Source organism: Sinohyriopsis cumingii, unplaced genomic scaffold, assembly GCF_028554795.1.
Source record: "Sinohyriopsis cumingii isolate HCF-2022 unplaced genomic scaffold, ASM2855479v2 utg002239l, whole genome shotgun sequence".
NCBI classification, from domain to species: domain Eukaryota; kingdom Metazoa; phylum Mollusca; class Bivalvia; order Unionida; family Unionidae; genus Sinohyriopsis; species Sinohyriopsis cumingii.
The window spans coordinates 38,852-60,199 of NW_028316167.1; the positions used below are offsets into that span (position 1 = coordinate 38,852).

At 37.0% G+C, this 21,348-nt stretch overlaps 1 protein-coding gene across 2 annotated transcripts in view; it reads right to left on the reverse strand.

Moving 5' to 3' along the window:
- Nucleotides 1–21,348, reverse strand: part of LOC149770865 (uncharacterized) — a 90,281-nt gene that overhangs the window by 27,594 nt on the left and 41,339 nt on the right. For both annotated transcript variants that reach the window (XM_089949019.1, XM_089949020.1), the window contains exon 10: nt 814–936. In XM_089949019.1, the coding sequence (XP_089805145.1) occupies nt 814–936 (123 nt within the window). The remainder of the gene's footprint in view (nt 1–813; nt 937–21,348) is intronic.

A 21,348-nucleotide genomic window follows, 5' to 3' on the forward strand; every position in this document is an offset into this window, starting at 1 on the left:
TCATGCCCATTCCTCATAATGAGTATTAGTATAAAGTTTCCTAACCATTCTTCAAAATGAGTACTAGCATCAAGTTTCATAACCATTCCTCATAGTCAGGATTTGTGGCAAGTTTCATAACCATTCCTCAAAGTGAGCATTTGTGTCAAGTTACATAATGATTCATCATAGTGAGCATTTGTGTCAAGCTTCATAACCATTCCTCATAGTGAGCATTTGTGTCAAGTTACATAATGATTCGTCATACTGAGCATCTGTGTCAAGTTTTATAACCATTCCTGATAATGCGAAGTCTTGTCAAGTTTCATAACCATTCCGGGGAACCCTAGTGGCCATGTGGTCTAAAGCACTCACCATTAGGGATCACTGCCATCTCACCTCTGTCTGCATGGGTTAGAGTCTCTGGCTTGGTGAATATGGGTATGTGAGAAAGCTTGTCTGTAGTTTCTTGTGGGTCAGTGGTTCTTTTCACTTTTTTTTGCCCGGTTTCTTCCTCCACCATTGATACTGGCTGCCATGTATAGCCTATCTTGTGCTAACAAATGGCATTAAACCCTACAACAACAACATAACCATTCCTCATAGTGAGCATTTGTGTCAAGTTTCATAACCATTCTTCACAGTGAACATTTGTGTCACATTTCATAACCATTCCTCAAGTAAATGGAGGAAAGGAAGCAAGATGAATGTTCTTATTTAATGGCCACCTGATATGGAAGATGCTGAAAATCCCTATACTTTGAGCAAAGCATAAAATCTTTAATTTTGTGTAAAGACAACTTAAAGATGGCAGGAAAATAGTAAATAGCATACCCTTTCAGTGTCATTTACACGTGTCCTCAACATGACATGAAGAACTATGTCACACTTCAAATTTCCAGCACTTGACGTCACAACAAATCCTTCCTCCTCTAACTGAACATTATCCTGGTACATCTGAAAGGAAAGCAAAAAATCCATGAATCCATTTTTGTTTTCCTTACTAAGGTAAGAGGTTGGTTTCATATCCTATGCAACCAAAGGAAGTACAGGGCAACAATAACTTGTTTCTTTTATTTAAGCTACACCCTACTGATATTCAACGTAAAAAAAAGGTGAAGTTATATCAATGTAATGAAACAGTCATGTAACGAAATGAGGCCAGAAACAATGTGATGTAAATAATTGTTATAAACAGGATCTAAACCCTTGGGTACATTTTCAGCCAAGTAAATTTGATTGCATTTTTGACATTCAATCTAGGATAAATACATACTCAATAAATGCAATATAAATATAAGTAAACCTACATTATACAGATCAAAGGCTCATTTTCTTTTCCAAGTAAATGGTTAAAAACCTATGCACGCAATGAGATAAAGTATAAAAATGAATCCAGGTGCTCACTAAGATTTCAAAAGTTTGAGTCAAAGACTCTGAATCTGGAAAATATTGGGGTTCCCAACTCAAAATATTGATGTCGCAATCCTAAGATCAAGGTTACCATAAATGATAATTTAGCTTTGAAATGTTATAAGAATAAATTGTACTGCACATAAATAAACAATGTTCTGGAACATTCTCATATTTATTATTGTTTCCAATTTAATAACATGAAATGCAGAGCAGGGCTGAAATTAAATGAAAAATAGCAAAAAGTGAAAAGTCTTCTATCAAAGTCAGAACTGACCTGCTCTTATCCATAAATGCACTGAATGGGTTATTCATATCTTTATTTGTGATAACTTAATTTTTAGCAATTCATTTCCTCAATATCTCACAGCTCATTTTGAAAATAAAAATGAGATTACAATGGAAAACAAATGAAATTTATAAATTTTGGGAAGAACTGAAGAAGCCAAGTGTTTTAATGCAATCTGCCATTACATGTTTACAAAAGTTATACCATCTTGGTTGCATCAATTTATAAAGTGAAAAAACAAGGTTCCAACGATTTTTTGTTTTCTCACCACAGTATTATTAGTCAAGAGTTTCTTGTGTGCGAATATATAGGTAGGCACTATAATTTTTCATCTAGTATCAAAATTTGTCCAATGAAATTTATTGACATGTTTGACTATTTGTTTTACCAGAAAAGGACAGCACTGTGGAATTTTCAATACCACATCTTGTTGTCTTTAACTTTAGTCTTGACTCATTTAACTTTAGTCTTGGATAATTTAACTTTAGTCTTCACCCATTACTTTAGTCTTCACCCATTACTTTAGTCTTCACCCATTATTTACAATTGTTTTAATTAGTATTTTGATCTTTCTCTTCTTCTTTCCTAACTACTAAATCACTGAATTAAAGTAAAAGATTTATTTCTACCAGTCACATCTCTCAAAAATTGAGTGTCATCAATACAACCCTGAAATTACCTTGCACTACTGATTGGGCATGACTTTGCAATCAAATTCAGTTGTGTTACATGTTTAAGCTCTTATAAAACATAACAAGAAAAAAGTGAAGACAAAAAACTTTGTAAATTTTAAATAATTTATTTCCCTAGAAAAACAAGGGAAAAATGAGAAAAAGAACTTACGGTTTTATGAATCAAATCCAAAATTAATCCAAGAACTAAAAAATAGAAGCCCTAGTAATAAAAAGTCCTGAATGAAACTGAGTTTGAATCCTGATGAAATCCAAAATGGAAGACGATGACGTCTGTTGTAACCTGTGAAGTGCTGCAGTGTCAACAGTCTCTTGTTGAATCACAGAAAATATTATTCCAGTTTTTGAATTCTATATAAATTATGATAAATGTCATTGTCCAAAAATTACTTTACAGCACTACTAAAACCAGGGAAAAGAAATACTTTTCTTTAAAATAATTTGAAGAAAAAAAAAATAATTACCCCAAACTGGACACAACATAAAACAGCTTGACTTCTCAAGTGCTAAGGCACAACTCACTATTCTTTCTCAAAAATCAGTAAGAATTCTAACTGCAATGCAAAACAGATTCCCGGATGGAGGTTAAGAGTTCATCCGTCTGGGAAAACCAAATGTTTTGTAACAATAAACACATTATTTGTCACGTACTTCAAGTATGGCCTTGATTCCACTTTATGAATCTTATTCTGAGAAAGAATTAATTTTTTTCTTTTTATAAAGTTATTTACTAAAACCCTTACTGGTTCTGAATCAAGGCTAGGAACTAGGTCAGCACTGATACAAAGTTTCTATTATTAGTTGTTTACTTTGAAAAATAAAAAATAAATCAGCCAGAACTGAACAATATCAATTCCAGCAAATAAAGTTACATTACAATAGAATGTAATGGAATACAAAAAATTTAAAATTAACAAACAAACAAATAAATTAAATCAAATATAAATTAAATCAAATATACATAACTGTAGAAAGAAACAAACTTGAACTTCTCCAATAATTGTAAAGCTGTTGTTTAAATTGAAATAAATGACAATTTGAAACAAACAACTCCTTTCTGGAAATTCTGGCAACTGGTAGCACAGCATAAAATATGTATTATATGTGTTAGGAGTCTATGCTCTTAAAAACAGTAACAGAAATGAGTGAAGACAACAAGCTTTGTAAAATTTAACAAATAATTTATTTCCCTAGAATACAAAGTGAAAAATGAGAAAAAAGAATTTTAATATGATATTGCAAATTAAATCCAAAAATAATAACAAAATTAAAGACACACGTCCTATTAATAAAAAGTCCTGGATAAAACTCATTTCAAGTCCCAAAGAGATCCAAAATTTAAGATGATGATGTGTCTGTTATAGCCTACGAAGTACTGATGTGTCAACAGTCTCTTGTTGAATCACAGAAATATTATTCCAGGTTTGAATACAGTATAAATTCCAGCAAATGTCTTTATCCAAGAATTTTATCAGAGCACTTTTGTATTTCCAGAGAAAATAATCACCTGAATTCAATAATTTGAAGAAAATAAAATTCAGCCCAAACTAGTCACAACATAATATAACTTAAAGTGCTAGATGTTAAAACACGACTGGTAAAATCCTCACAGTCACAAGATAATATAGTTTTCTGTTTGACCTCATGTCAAAATTAGCATTTCTAAAAACAACCATTACCTAATGAAAAATAACCTTCTAGAATGATCTAATGAGCCTTGTTTATTTACAACACGACAGCCTACCAAATTCACTAAGGAATCTACAAAACCCTGTCCCCCGAACAACATATTTACTCCAGCTTTGTTTACCTGAATAATAATCCTGATAATAAACTCATATACATAGAGAGCAATGAAGCTATTATTAATTGTTTACATAAATGGAAGAAAAAAAAGATAAAAAAAGTCAAATCAGGTCAAGCAGAAATGATCTCAATTCTGGACAAGGTCAAGTCCAGCAAACAATGTTACATTACAATGTAATGAAATAAAATAAATTTAAAACTAACAGACAATCAATTAAATTAAATATACATAACATATGCAATGTTGACCATAGGAGACTGAACTTCCTACTGGCCCTCTTCCAGTTTAAGTTTTGCATTTAAAGTTTTATTTTCATACTGATGTATGATATACTTTTTATTTAACTGCAATCTAAAAATCCCTTTAAACATTTGGCATAGCTTTAGAAATAAAATTAAACTTCAAATTATTTTTCGGGAATGTAATACATTGTGATAGAACAGAAGTCACCTTAGGAAAAATTGGGAGATTTGCATAATTTGGTTGGAAGCTTCAGACTTCAAAAGATGAAGGATTTTCAATGAGAATGGTGAATTTTCAGTGCATCACAGGTCTTAGACTCTCTTATCCCAACGAGGATCCATAGCTTGGGTCACTATCCATTTGTATTAGAACTTGTAATTTCCAAGTCAGAAAACATTATTTTGACTAGATCTGAAAAATTATCTGCTATTGTAAATTTAAATGAGATTATGTTCAGCTATACATAAAAGTTGGAAAACTCTCGCTATGTATATCTTTATCCACATTTGATGCAGATTCTGCAAACAATGATTTCAGGACTCACGGTACTAATGAGATATGGAGTCTGCAAATGGGTGAAGATGAAAGAGAGTATATATGGGCTTGGCTGGCCTGGATCAGTTGATAATGAAAGATTTAAATAAAAAATAATCTTTTGAGATCTTATCCTAGCTGTAACTGAAAAACTAATGGGACATTGTTTTATTGATGGAATTTCTGTCCTTTAACAGATTTGAGTTTTGAACAGTCCCCAGCTGTAATTAGCATCTGACTCTTCTGGTACAGAATTGAAAACACATTTCAAGCACACAGATCAACAAAAAAAACATATCTCATATGGGTTTCTCTACAGAGAAGCTGTCAACCAGGATGCATCCATATTAATAAATATAGGTTTGCTCATGAACACTCAGAAATTTAAAGTTACTGCTTATTTAATATCATGGTGTTTACATAAGTATAACATGGGAACTGAATAAGTACCACGAGTCCTTCAGTGATGGCATATTTGTTGTCACATTTCATAATTGCTTTAATATGCTGCAAGACACGTGATGTCATTCTTGCAACCATAGTAGACTTTAAAATCAACTTTACAGGAAGGGCAAATTGCATATACATGTCCACTGAACATGATTCCAACCACTGAAATTGCATTCCATCTATGCTTAAGCTTCATGTGATATTTTGGTTTCTTACATTTTTTGTATTTTAGTATTGGAAAGATAATTGTTTTCATGCATTTACACTCCCCCCACTTAGAAAATGAAATTGTCTCTCCTTAATAAAGACTTGACTTCAGCAGATGTTCTGCAGAAATGAAGGCAGTGACCACTGTAAACACTGCTATAAAATGTTAGCTTCAAAAGATGTCAATTTCAGCTTGGGAAATATGCATTTCCATCGCATGAAGCCATCTGACTTTTTACCTTGTACTCCAATTATGATCATGCCATTAACAACGGAAGTTTGATCATTGTTCCTTATTAATCTGACCTCAACTTATGGTTGAAATGAATAATAATGTGAAACATTGTCAAATCTATGATGTTCAGAGATTTTAATGCTCAACAAATACTGAGCATTCTGTGGGGAAAATATAAAAAAATGAAAACAATCATATGAAAATGATCCTAACAGTCTAATCGTAAAAGAAATCTAATTCTTATAATTATTTTGATGCTATATTAAGTACCATATTTGCCAGCCTATAAGACGATACTTTTTTTACCAGAAAATCTCAGTTTCATCTTATGCTCTGCTGAATCGACTTATATATGGATTATGTCATCTGAATTACTTTATCGTATATTTCGTATAGAAAATAATTCTCTAAGAGTACAAAACATAATGTGTAAACCACATTTCATTTTGGGGAAGAGACTGTGTATGAAAAAAATATTAGGATCCCAGATTTATTATTTTAAACAATTACATGATTATCAGTATTACAAATTAACACAGACCAGATGTAACTGTGCTAAAGCAGCATGCACCAGTAATGTACATTGTTTGTAATATGTTGTTTATATCTGATTACTGATATGCGTTAGAATTTACAAGTTATAAGATGAATAACTATGACAAAGACATATTCCTTCATAATTTTCTTCTTGCAGCTAATGATCAAATAAAACTTATGCCCCATTGAGAGAGAGAGAGAGAGAGACAGATGGACAGAGATTTATTTACGATTGTAAATCTGTATTGTTCACTTACCTGATGACTGATCTTACTCATGTACAAGTGCAGTACTATATTCCATTATCAATTAATACCATCAGGTAAGCAATTCATTCTAGTTTTTGTTGCCACTTCCATTATTAAAAGAATCACATGGCTTTGTAGTGATATTGACATGCCATAATTAAATATGCTATGGCTGTATTCAGTCATTCCAAGCAGAGACCTGTCTGATGTAAAGATTTGGCAAACCAGATTAGTGAGGCTAGGGAAATGAAGCTACACATAGGTATTATGAATACTGTACCATATAATGAAATGAAACGCCAAGTGGTTACTAGTGTAAATTTTTCAGCCAGTGATATTTTTGAACATGCAGACGGACCCAACAGCAAATTATTTAAAGTACATCTAGCATGAGCAAAGATCAAAAACAATTGTCACCACTATAGGAAGAGTATATGCACTTTAAATAAAATCCTATTTGTTGGGAATGGAGAGGTCATTATTATTGCAAAGAAAATTAGACAGCATGCAAAATGGTCATTCTTGGGATTTAACCTAATTGAGACTACTTGGATATAACTACTGTGAATATTTAAACCCTGAAGGAGTATGGTAAGAATTTTCATAGTTAACATTTACTGTTCCATTTATTAATGTTTCTCTCTTTGACAAGAGCTTCAACAATACGGTGCCCCCGTAAAAGGTATAATAAAAAAACAAAAAAAAAAAAAAAACATGAAGAGCAGAACATTCTTTCTCTCTCTCTCATATATCGGACCACATTTTGATCACGAGGTGCAAGAAGAAAAATGTGATGGAATAAATATGCATCCTTCTCTCTATCTCTCTTCCCCACCCCAACCCACCAAAAAAGCACAGAAAAAGCATTTTAGTATTAATGATGCAATTTTCCTTTTTCTGGTAATATGAAATAGCACAGTGATACTTTTAATATTTATGAAACCAACAATTATTACAATTTCATTCAACACAGCATAGTGAGTTTTATCCTATCTGTAACTCAGCAAATTTTCAGGTCAGCATCATGATATGTAGATAAAAGTACATAATACATTTAGAAAACTTCATGCAAAACAAATCAGGTACTTTTAGTTACAATTAATGATCCTGACTGGAAAGGTTACTGAGTTACAGATAGGATAAAATTCATGATGCTGTGTGGAATGAAGTGAAAAACACAATCTGAGGTATTGATCTGGCATCGTTTTATACTCAACATCGACTTATATATGGATGAAGGATGGAAAATTGGCCAAATTTGCTGATTTGACTTATACTCTGCATCGACTTATAGAATGGCAAATACGGTATGCAGTTTCCTGTTTGTGACTGTTGGAATATCTGGCTCTAGAGAAAAAACAAAAAACATTTAAACTAGTTTCTTTGAATATTATTTGGCGGGTATCTTATGTGATATGCTGCTTTGCAGCTAGTTGCTGTGGCCAAGTGAGTAGAGTGTGTGACACATACATGCACACAGTTGACTTTGGAACATGAGGTCGTGAGTTCATGCCCACTAGCAGGAAAATTCATTCTTATTCTCCATTCCGCTATAATATCTAGTACAGCATTAATTTTTTGGGGCCTCATGAACTTTGCCCAATTTCTGTTTTAACACACCAGTGGCAAAGGAAACATTGTTGGTGTATTCTGTAGCAGCAGGGAAGTTCTACAGACCAGACGTTCCAGACCAAATAAAGCTTCCTACGCTAACTTTCTCCGTAGAAGCCTCAGATTTCAAAAATAAAGCTTCCCACGAAAATTAATTTGCGTAAATTCGTCACCGAGTGCAATTTTTGTGTGCAAAATCTATCATTCTGGACAAGGAAAAAACAAAGATTTTAGGGGGGGGGGAATTTATTCTGGTGTCAGTGTGATTTTGCAAAGTTTGGTTGCAAGTCTCATGAATAAATTTGATCGAGACTGATTCGATATCTACTACGCGGATCATGAAGATTAATCGTGATGAAACCATGCGGCGTTGCCTGAGCGCGGCTGAAGAAATTTTTAAATTTGTTTATGTCCATATCGCCGTTACACCAAGTCTGATGAATATTTCTCAGCGTGTGAGTATCAACGCCATTGAAAACGGACAAGATATTGCAATTGTCCCTAATAACTTTTGGAATTTGCGTATATCGCTGCGTCACGTAAATCACATCGGTGTTCTTGTGTCGGCCACGCGAGAATATCCTAGCCGGATTAGTTTGCTTATCCAGCATTACATCATCGAAAACGACAAGATTATTAACGTCGCCATCTAAATTTTCCACTGATGGAGCTTCATTAATGTCTGTGATGAATTCTATCGTGCCTTCGTCGGTATTGTCGCTAAATTCCTTTAGCACTTGATAACAACGCTGATCATCAACGGACGGCGCAACCAAATACAATTTATCCCATTTTAGCCATCGCATTATCAAATTTAACAACAACTGCGTCTTTCCAGAACCAGACGGGCCAATGATTATCATCCTAATCGAATTTGGTAACACCGCGTTGTGTTTTATTTGCTCGTGTCGCTTCATGGCGGAAAAATCAATTACATTCATGTTACTAAAATACATGGATCTATATTGTGTTAAGTGTCGCACGCGCACAGCTACAATAAATCCAATCGAAATTGTCACACGCAACAACAGGAACGCAATCAAGGGTGAATGCGAAGTTTGCAAGACAAGCAAGTTTAAATTTGTAAAAAAAAAAATAGAACCGGAGGAGACATTACCGCCTCCTTGACAAATCTTCCTGGGTTGCCTTGGGCGAAATATCCCGGAGAGAAGCATCTACCAGGATACAATTACTGCGGACCCGGCACGAGGCTCGATATAAGACTCAACGATAATAATCAACCAAATCCCGGCGAAGATCCAATAAACGCCATCGATAACGCGTGCTACTATCACGATCTTGCGTATCGTAGCGGGGATTTACAACAAAGGCATCTAGCTGATATTAGGCTAATTCACGCAATAGACGCGATTCCTGACAAAAGTTTCAAAGAGAAATTGGCAACCTGGCTGGTAAAGGGCGCAATGAAAAGTAAATTAGTATTCGGCGCTGGTAAATAATAATGGAGCAGATATATTATTCTCCGCGAGGATTCTGGCGAGGAAAATCAGCAATTGCCAAACTTGCCAAGGCAGCAAAAGTAAAACAATCCGTTGCTGAATCGTGGCTATCGAAACAGGCGGTTTGGCAAATTTATCTTCCTCCGCCTAAAAAAATACCATATGCGAGTTTCTCCGTCAGCGTACCTAATGAAGTTCATCAGGCTGATTTAATGTTTCTTCCTCATGATACCGTTGACGGAGTCACATACAAATACGTCCTGACGGTTGTTGATATCGCTAGCAGATACAAGGAAGCGGAGCCGTTAACAAATAAAACAGCAACAGAAATTTCAAAGGCATTTGAGAAAATTTACTCACGATCTCCGTTAACTTGGCCGAAGCTTCTCCAGATTGATCCAGGACGGGAATTCCTCGGTGCGGTTACTTCACTGATGAAAAAGAATAATGTTAAAATCCGTCGCGGTATTGTAGGTGTTCATCACAATCAAGCTATCGTTGAGAGATTCAACAAAACTCTTGCAGAACGATTATTCGGATACCAATACGCGCGTGAATTTATTCAACATAATCGATCTCATGATTGGGTATCAAGATTGCCTCATGTGATTAACGCGCTAAATAACGAAATAACACGAACAATAGCAATGAAACCCGCAATTGCAATTACAAAATCGAATATACCCCTAAAGCGAGATTCTACGATTCCGCCTGTATTAGGTAGCGTCACTGTCAGGTATTTATATAAAGAAGGCGAGGCCGAAGGAGGAAGAAAAAGAGCAACGGATCCAAACTGGAGCGTTACAACACATAAAATATCAGCCGTAACAAGATCATCGGGAAGACCAGCAATTTATTTCCTAGATTCACTAGCGCCACAACACGGATTTACCAAGGAAGAATTACAAATAATACCGAAAGATACTCAACTACCGCCAGCGTCATTAAGATAATTTACTCGAATTCTACCTAACTGAGATAATTTTCTTACTCTTGACACAGCTAAATATACTAAATTTGACCAGGAAATTCTATCATCGACGATCCAAACTTTACCATCTACGGTCAATCCCTGCGACGAATGTATCGTTGTTGCGTATCCTAGTTTCCATGGCGATCTTTCTGCGTTTATCGCGTCATTGACAAGATTAATATCAACGAGAATAATATCGTTCAAGACCAAGATTTTTTCCTCTCCGCAGGGTAAAGTAACACTAATATTTTGTTTCCTGGTATCAGCGGGTCTGTAACATAACGGTACCTGCAATGTTGGAAATTTCTCACAATGCAGCTTGAATAACATATCCTGAATAACATCACGAACAATTTTTCTGCTAGCAACAATCAGATGATCGGGATGCCACAAATTTAGAAAATTATCCATCGGAGTCTCGTCGATTATTCTTCTCATCACATCACATTGAATTTTATTCGGTTGTAATCGAATTATTTTCTTAAATTCTGTCAGTAAAATATCATCGGATCTATAATCGGCGTCGATTTCCTCATAATAATCAACGAAGTTCCTGAGCCACTCATGAGGAGATTCACCATCAATAGGATCAGGCTGACCATGATCACCGCACATTATCACGGCTGTATTTTTCCCCTCCAGCCAGATCAGGAACGATTTTAGCGTGATTAAATTTACTGTGCAAATTTCATCAAATATTATAATTCTGTTGATATATTTGTTTCCCATGCGAGCCGAATCCCATAATCCACCGCTGTATTTGAAATAACTATGATACGTACAAGAATCAACGCCGCGCTGTCTTATTTCTCGCGCTAATCTGTGAGTTGGAGCCAACACGATCATATCAGATTTCGCAAATAAATTTATCGCTCTCGTTGTTTTACCGCTACCACCAGGGCCGTTCATGTAGACAAATTTGTTACGTGAAATCGGGTCAAATGCAGATGCAGCCGTTGATATTTTCTCACATTTATCCCGATGAAATTTATCGCAATCTTCGACATCAGCGTCTTCGCAATAATCTAGGATATCTTCGTTTTTTATTCTCCAAGTTCCCCAAGAGCCATCAGCGATTAAATTATCCAGCCTGTATTGGTATTTCTTATCGATATAAAACGAATCCGTCGCAACCCTTACCGCGATATCAGAAAATTTATTTATCATCGACAGTAAATTTATACTCACATAAGCGAGCATCGACGACCTCAAATGCATATACTGCGCTGATTCTCCGTCGAGATAAGTGATTACGGTACCTAATTTTTCTCCGTCAATGATAATATTTTCTCTGTTGCAGAATATTCCTCGTGATACCGTATCGGCGATAATAAAGTCCATCTCGGCATCATTGATAAATAACCTAGCGTGGCGATGTTTATGATCAACGGATCCTCCTTGAGTAAATTTACCAATTATTTTTCTTCCGATATCTTTCGCGTTTTCACAATCTGTCGGCAACCACACTTCAGTTTGTTTCCTATACGATATAATTGCCTCGCTCACCGTCAACGATATTAACATTGACGAATCCAGCATATATCTCAACAAAACCGTAGGGACCCATCTGCGTTGAGATAAATGCCGACCGAACCAAATATAACAAATTTTATGCAAATTTTCAGCAAACTCGAATGAAGTTACATAAGCGAATCCTGTCATGACAAAATCAGGCAACGGTCCGTTAATTGCAACTCTCGTCATCTCGCTGGTTGGATGGCCAAATTTAGCAAAATAATCCGCACAATCGCCATATCCGAGAAAACTTCCAGGATAGCACGCGCTCATGTCAACGGAGATCATATCTTCGAAATAATACTTGGTATTCCACAATCCGCCATGGCCGTATTCGATACAGCTAAGTTGAATATCAGCGAGAAATTCATTTCTCGTAGGTTTCCACGAATTTCTTTCCCTGGCAGCGTGAGCAGCAACAGATGGAACAGTAAAACAATTTGTCAGTAGCTGATCAGGATTTGACGAATATTTCACCGCGATATTTTTCATTAATTCATGCAATTTTTCATCACGGTAAATATCTCCGCGCGGCAATATAAACTGATCGTATTTTTCTTCGCTCGAGAATAACCAAACTGATATCGGATCAGACGCGGCTAATATTTTGATATACCTGAACATAGCATCGGAATTGTCCTTTGCAGATTCCACGGGATAAAATTTAACAACACGATCCCGCGGAAATATCATTACCGACTGCGACCACGCATGTGAATTATGATCAACAATTTCGATTGGAACTCCTCGAGATCTATACGGCGACGAATATAATATTTCTCCTGATAGCGTTTTCACCGTGATTGGAAATTTAAGTTTTTTACTCAACACAGCCACGTCGTCAATCGAAGCGCCATCAACAACAGTCTTCGCCCATGATTTAATTTTATCCAACCTCAACTGGGTCAATCCAGATCCACGACGGGCGTTTTTCATATGCTCGATAACGCGCTCAGCCACACAGTTTATCATCGGTGATTCTTTCATCGCAGGTAGATTTTTCATGTCAGGATTATTATTTAGCTGATAAATTCCATAAACAACAGCGCTAGATGGATACGCCCTAGCATAATAGGGCCCGTCAATTCCCAATAATAATCCCGGCTTCGAATTTTTATCAAGAACGATGTTTTTCTTACTGCCGCGTATTGGATCTCGTTTATCGCGAATAATCCAAGTGTCGTCAGGCATTTGTGCAATAAATTTTATTCCGAAGATAAATCGTTCTTCCTTATGCGAGTTTTTTATATGCTCGATTATTTTCTTCGCTCGCTCTAGATTCATCGTAGCATCAACAGAGTTAGTTTTCCATGTCGACCAAGTGTGAATCGCTCCATCATCAAGGAACTCTCTCTTGGCATGATCGACCTCAGGAATGATATATTCTGCCTCATCAAGATCAAATGTATCCATTATTATAATTTAGACAAATATCTAAATTATAATGAATAAATGTTCGTGGATACCAATCGGATCAACAAAATCATGCGACAAATCCTGCAGAGGAGATTATTGTGGCGCTCACATATATGCGATTCGACGAGGCAGTAAAGGACCACAGCGATGTTTGGTTTGTCAAGTTGGCACTCGAGGAAAGACACGGTTGTGTCTAGCTTGTGGAGGGAAAAATTATCGAGAATTGCGCCGATATTATGAAAAAAGATCCTCGTCGGTAATAACCTGCGAAGAAGATTATATTAATCGATTCAAGACAAATAACGATTTAGACAGATAATTATTGTATAATGAATCTGAAATCGACGATTCCTGCAATGACAATCACACACGAGTTTAGATCTCACCCAACCATCGAGGGTTACGAGGCATCATCGGATGGTACCGTCAGATATATCAAAACGAAGAATCTTGTTGGTAATATTGATAACAATGGATATCTCAGATTTACCATCAACAAAACCAAAAAACGAAGAGGCGCAAAATACCTCAACCACAGATTCATATACGAATGTCATCGCGGACCAATAAAGATTGGACTTGTCATCGATCACATCGACGGGAATAAACTCAACAATAAACTTTCCAATCTCCGAGCGGTCACACAGAGAGAAAATTGTAGATCCGGTAATGCTGGTGGTGCAAGATCAGCTAAGGCCGTCAAATCGATAAATCAAGCAACAGGCGAGGAGATGATATTCGAATCGATGAGTGCAGCTGCGAAATATTATGAAATTAATTCAACCTCAGTCATGCGTGCAGCAGAAAAAAAATATAAAGCGACGTTTTCATATAATCTTGGCACTTGGATCGAATTTTCCTATATCCCAATAATATTTGATTCGGACAGCGATGAAGAATAATTGAATATTAACAAAAAGTATAATGAACGAACAAACCATAAACAATATTATCGAAGCCATCGATGATCTGAGGAAAAAAATAAATCTTCCATCGGATCTAGACACGAATAAAATTCGATCCGAATTCGAGACGATTGTTCAGGGGAAACTCGAATACAAATACACGCTACCATCCGAATACAAATTAATAAAGAAAATCCAAATTGCGATGTATCAGTCGCTAGCTACTGTCAGCGATGGTCAAATCGAAGATTTCGTTAAATTATCGACGCTGGTGGAAAAAGCTAGGTTGATTTTATCAGACGCATATGAATCAAGAAAAATTACAAGCTCGCGTGTTAGGCAGCTGAAAAAACTTGTCGATGAGAGCAAGGTCAAGGAAATTCCTGAATCCTCCTGAATATTTCCGTGAACAAAAAAAAAACAAAAATTAAAAATTAGTAAAAATTTTGAAAATTTCCCCGGTTTTTATTTATTTTTTTGGCCCATTTTTCCCTGGCGGACAGATTTGAAAATCTCTCACGATTTCACCAGGAGATTGATACTAACAGTCTCTCCGCGTATATCAAGCAAATGTCCATTTTGATCCGTCAGTTTGAAATTTATCCTCGACAATAATCGATTATGACATCGCAGGTAAAACGGATTCATTGGTTCTTTTATTATCAAATAACCAGGGGAGGCGCTAGGTGAAAACGAATACAATATAAATCCCTGTTGTGCTTGACTTGACACTGACGAATCAACATTATAGCTACCCTCGACAACATCCGCATGAAGATAAATCGCGATAACTTCCGTTATGTTAACGATACCCGGCGAGATATGCCGCCCTTGCCCGGTGGGATCGTTATTGTGTCTGAGAATCAGAGTTAATTGTGTTTTCTCTGCCCACGTGGCGTGTAATTTCGGAAATAACTCATCGATGGTATCAGTGACGGATTTTCTCATCGCATCAACGCCGTAACCAGGAAATTTGAAATTTGGTAATGCTTCCTCGGTTAATTTATGCAATGTCATGAATTTTTTCTTATTACCTGAATTTTTGATTAATGTGTATCCGTACGCGTTAACTCCAGCTGATATATCATCGATGATTGCCTTAATGAACATACCATGATAATATTCAAGGTCGTTCGCAAGTCCATTCAAATATTTCACGTATTTGGAAATTAATTCACATGAAATTGATTTGTCTGATATGCATTCATTAAATAATGTTCTCACGTGAGTTAGATACATTTTATGTTCCGCATTAAATTCGTCGATAGTTTTTTTTATATAATCGCCTCTTATTATGGTAGGGTGTTCATTTGTGCCGATATAGAAGACTTGTGTATCCGAGGGTGTGGATGGGACGGATATAAACATAATAGATTCCTCATTAACGGAATTAAAGACGATTATTATTTTACCGGATTTATGTTTACTAATGAAATCAATAGCTGAACTGACTCGGTCCAAATGATACGCGAGAACTTCGTATGATACCTCGTCCGTGATAAAGTCGGATTTTTTTGGTTCGGGTTGTCTTGATGAATCCTTCGAGGTAAACCCGAGGGTTGTATCATCTGATGTTTCCACAGGTGGAATTTCTGGCCAACCTAATATGGTCCTAATCGATGACTGGTAAATATCAACAATATATGGCGATTTTACTTCTATCATCGATGATAGTGTTGGATCGTGTGCAGATATTTTTATTCCCGGAGTAGCATCGCCGGTTATATTTGATATTCTACCGGTGAATTTCTTATCCAGCTGATCAATTTCGTAACTGCCTGTTGGTATGCCAACGACGATCCAATCAGGTGTTCCATCGGGTTTGTTTTTGTTGGCAAAAACAAGCGAGTTGTTTGACAATAATTTGCCAAATGATTTCGATCTAACATTAGGCCAGCTATTGTAAACACGCAGTTGTGTTAGTGCAATTTCTTTGACGCTGATTGGTGTTTGAAAATTGATGCTAAATTCAGGCTTGGTTGAACTTAACGATATTAGTGTTGTTGTCGGCGGTGTCGTGTTTGTCACGATCTGAGTTAGTTCGGACATTATTAATATTCATTTGTTCAATCTCCGAGTAAATGCTGATCATCAAGGAAAATTCTAGATCGGAGATAACGCCGTCGTTGAGACTCTCCGAGAGCAGCGATGATAATTTCGAATACGCGTCATTGACCTTGGTTAGTTTATTCTTGTACAATGATAACTTCTCACTCGTGCATGAAGATATCTTTTTTGCGATGATATTGAGAACACCAGCGATTGTCGTTGTTGACGAGATTATTATCGTTGCTGCGATCGGCGCGATTGTTGTTACCGCGAATAAAATTATTCCTGCGCCGGCGACTACCGCAGATACCGCGTACACAGCAACATCAATGGTAACTAATCTACGCTGGTATTTTTTTATTTTTGTTTGATATTCGTCTAGGAGTTTTTTTAGCGAATCCTGCCATGACCTCGCCTGATTGTAACGGTAGTCAGATGCGGTCATTTATTAGTTATTTATCTAGCCAATTGTCGGGAAAATTATCTCGGCAACTGCGACCGATTAGGGTTGACCAACTGTAGCCCGAAACGATAAATATTCGAAAATTACAAAATAATGCACTGGTCCCATGGTGGTTCTGTCTTGTGGTTCTAGTGTGAAATTTGCGATGTTATCTTCACTTAACGAAATAATGAAAAATCCCGGGTAAAATTCGTAAATTTCATAAAAAGTCGAATTTATATTGAATTTTATCTTGGATATAACATAAACTCGATATACACCCTGAATTGGCGCGGTAAAGTTAAAAGAATCATTCTCGGGCGTCCAAGTGAGATATAATGTTTTAACAACAAATGTCACACGGCAGGGTAAATTCTTTGTTATCACCTGATCTGGTATCGAAATACGCATCAACGCAGGAATATCCAACGATGATATTTCTACGTTGATATCGTTAATTTTTGTTGTTGAGTCGAGAAGTTTCGCGTTGATATTTTGAATTTCTCCGTTGTACACTGATGTATCGACTTTTTCATTTACTAGACCAACCACCGTGGTAACCCTATTGTCAATTTCTATAATGTTTTCGTCGATGGTTTTTATTTTTTCGTCATGTGATGTTTTATCGACTTTTTTGTCAATTTTTGTTGTTGCCTCGAGAAGTTTCGCGTTATAATCTTTAATTTCTCCGTCGTACACTGATGCATCTAACTTTTGACGCGCTAGATTTTTTACTGTATTAAGGTCACCGTCAACTTGGTCGATATTCCTCTCGATTATTCTTATTTTCTCGCTGAGATCATCGATTGATGTTTTCTGACCCATCGAGATATTTACTTCGCTAATTTCGCCAAGAATATTAGTAATTTCCTCGTTGATTTTTTTTATTTTCTCGCTGAGATCGTCGATTGATGTTTTATCGCTTTTCTGACCCATCGCGGTATTTATTTTGGTAATATCGGCGAGAATATTAGTAATATCCTCGTTGATTTTTCTTACTTTATCGCTAAGTTCATCGTGCGATGCTTGATCGGCTTTTTTCTTTGCAAGCTCGTCTGCGGCGGTGGAGATATTATCGACAGATGTTTTTATATCCTCGTCAAATTTTTTGCTAAATTTAGCTAAGGCATCATCGAGTTTTTTAAGGTCGTTATTTAGCCTGTTAAGTCTTTTTGTCATTCTGTCCTGAAGATCGTCGTGTAATGCTTTATCGGCCTTCAGAAGCAACGTTGCTGATAACTCTTTGTCGGATTTTTCCACATCCGCGATATTGGCCTTCAGGGGTAACTTCGCTATAATATCGGCGATATCAGCAATAGATTTTAATACCATCTCCGATTGACGAGTAAATTGACTAATATGATCGCGGTATTCGTCTCGCTTGATTATATCAGTTATTTTGACGTTGCTGGTTTGTAATCTTCCTTCGGTATTTTGAAAAACAGCAACTTCGCCAGGGTCCACCTCTGACAGCGATAGAAGATTGTTAATATCGCTCTTGGTTGCGAACTTTGATAGATCGACGTCAGTCACTTCTGCTTTTTCCTTCCTGTAGATAAATCTACCGTAAATATCAACCATGATATTTATCTACGGCGTATTCAAATACAATTTTGTTATAAGGGCCGGATGATTTTGAAATTGCGTCGAGGACGTTAATTGACTCTGGGCCACATATTGGTGGATCTGCTAATGTTTGTGTTGGAAGAGTCGAATACCAAACCGGAAGTTTCAGCGAAGACACATAGTTGATAAATTCGTTTGGTGGCGCTAATCCATACGAGTCAAAATAAACGACTTCGCGAGGATTAATCGCGTAGGCAACCCAGTGAGTTCCAGGGCCGGTATTTTTATCGAGATTTATTATTCCTGTCTCGGTAGGGTTTGGTTTGTCTGGTAGTTGATCTCGCATAAATACGCCTCTGAAAAATCTTATTTTCTTTTTCTTTACTTCGCTGATCAAATCTAAATTTGAGGCTGGTAGACTCGACTTAGGCCGGATCCGTACGGGGGTCGTCTTAGATAAAGGCCGTTTCCCTTTTTTTTACGATACCTTCCTCCGGTAATTTTTCGCGTTATTGTAGATCCTAATTGGGAACCTATACCTCCGAGCGCACCTAATCCTAGTGCCTTTCCAATCGCCGGAAGAGCTAGTTTCGCCAGAGGCAATAGGAAAGGAAGAAATCCGCCTGTTTTGACCATGTCTCTGATGGCGCCTATGGAAAGGCTCACATGAACACCAGAATTTGCTGATCTGGCCTTGGAGAAACGTTCACGTTGACTTTTACTCAGCGATAGTTTGTTAGGCCCACCGTGAATTTGATCGTTTTTCAGGGTTAATTTCATACCGCATCGCTTTGATATCGCTGATTGGAGCTTTTTCATCTGACCCGGGGTCAGAGTTACACTGACGTGTTCGTATGGTATATTAATAATCGCTTAATCTAAATTTGGAATTTATCACATGTTCTCTACAGGAGCGTCAATGATTCTCATTCTACCACTGATGCCTTCCAGGATCATTGTTCTATCACCGAGAATCACCGCGATGGCTCTTGCAGCTGCTCCGCCTGTGTTAATTCTGGCTTTGAAATGGATATCAACAACAGATTGTTTTACCAGGTCGAGATGCTCCAAGGAAAAGTAATAGATGGGATAATAAGTATTAAAATCCAACTGTGATATTTGTAATCCTGTATCGATATTTTGATCGCGTCCCATGAAACTTAGTAAGCGATGATACGCGCGGGCTGTAGAGTAATTTTCAAAATCAATTGATATTTCCTCGGATGGTTCTTGTTGGCCGTTTATTCTCAGTGAAACGTTTGTTGCCTCGAAATTATCAAATATCATGTGACTGCGGAGTTGATCGTATCTATCCGCAGATTGAAGGGCAACAAAGATGTGTCTAGGAGCCGAAGCGCCCTGTTGTGACGCAATTCGCCAGGTAAATATTCCGTTGATATTAACATCGCAGGAGTCGGTCATCGTTGTCAGCCAGGACATGACGGATTTTCCGCCTTGATTCATGAATGATAATAATTTTTCTTCCTCTAGCATCGATGGAACTATCGCTGGTATCCACAAGGTAAATTTAGTTAGTACAACTTTACCAGCATCACCAATATCTCGCCAGATGGCTTTGTTACTGCCAGCAGCGTCTCGAACGAAAGTTATCGTGTGTTTTGCTCCGTAGATAACTTTTCTGAAATGCCTGCAAAATCCAAAAATGTGAGATAGCGGAATTGCACAGGAGAAATTTCGTTCAGCTCCAATTAACATTTTCCTTCGCGTGGCAAATCCAAGATTGTAATTGGGATTAGGGGCGATCATCACTGAACGAACAGCAGCGAGGGCGCCAGCGGGGTCTACCGGTCTGCCGATATCATACGGGGAATGCTCAGGGTCATTGGAATTATCCTTGGCGAACATCATACTAGGACCGGCTGATCTGGTAAAATCATCCGAGTATCTCGCTAGGCCTATAATCGTCGTTGCTATATCAACGTTGTCCGTTATTGACTCAATTTCTCTTCCATCGATCATGTAAGTGGCGCTCTTGAATAATGCCATGATACCATTGTTGACAAACCCAACACCAAAATCTGCATCGTAGTTGGTATTATCGTCTTTCACAATTCTCCCAACAACCTCGATATATGCCTCAGATGGAAGAAAATATCTTGTTGTATCGTGAACTTGAATTTCCAAGCGATTAGGTGTATTTGGTTCAACTGCATCGTACGAGAAATACTGGAAATCTCGCACTGATGTGTCCCTGCCTACAGGCTCGTCCATGTCGAATACTTCATTTGACACGTGTGCGAACATTTATTAATAAGATTCTTATCTAAAACGAAGACCGCTGCCTGAAATGAAGCTTGTATTTGCAAGATTTGTTTTAGCAACTTCATTTGCAAGATTTGTCTTAGCAACTTCCTGCGCTATATTTGTCTTAGCAACTTCCTGCGCTAGGTCGTTTATTTTTTTATTTGCTGCGTCGTTTATGGCTTTGCTGATTTCGGGTGGCATTTCTCTGGTGCTAGGTAATTTGACGGGTTGTTTTTTGCGCATTAAATTTAATATTTTACTTTTGACAGTATTGAAGCCCTTGCTGGCCAAATTGCCGATACCAGAGATAGCAGTCTCGCTGATCTTTCCTATTGCTTTTAACCCGAACTGTTTGATCACGGGTCCGATTTTAGGTATTATTCGCGTAACGAGACTTCCAATGATATCGCCGAATCCATTGCCGTGGATATATTTGTATACGGGCAATCTAGAGTTTACTACGCGGACCTGTTTGGGTCTGCGCTGATGTTTGTGAACAATCATGTTATTTC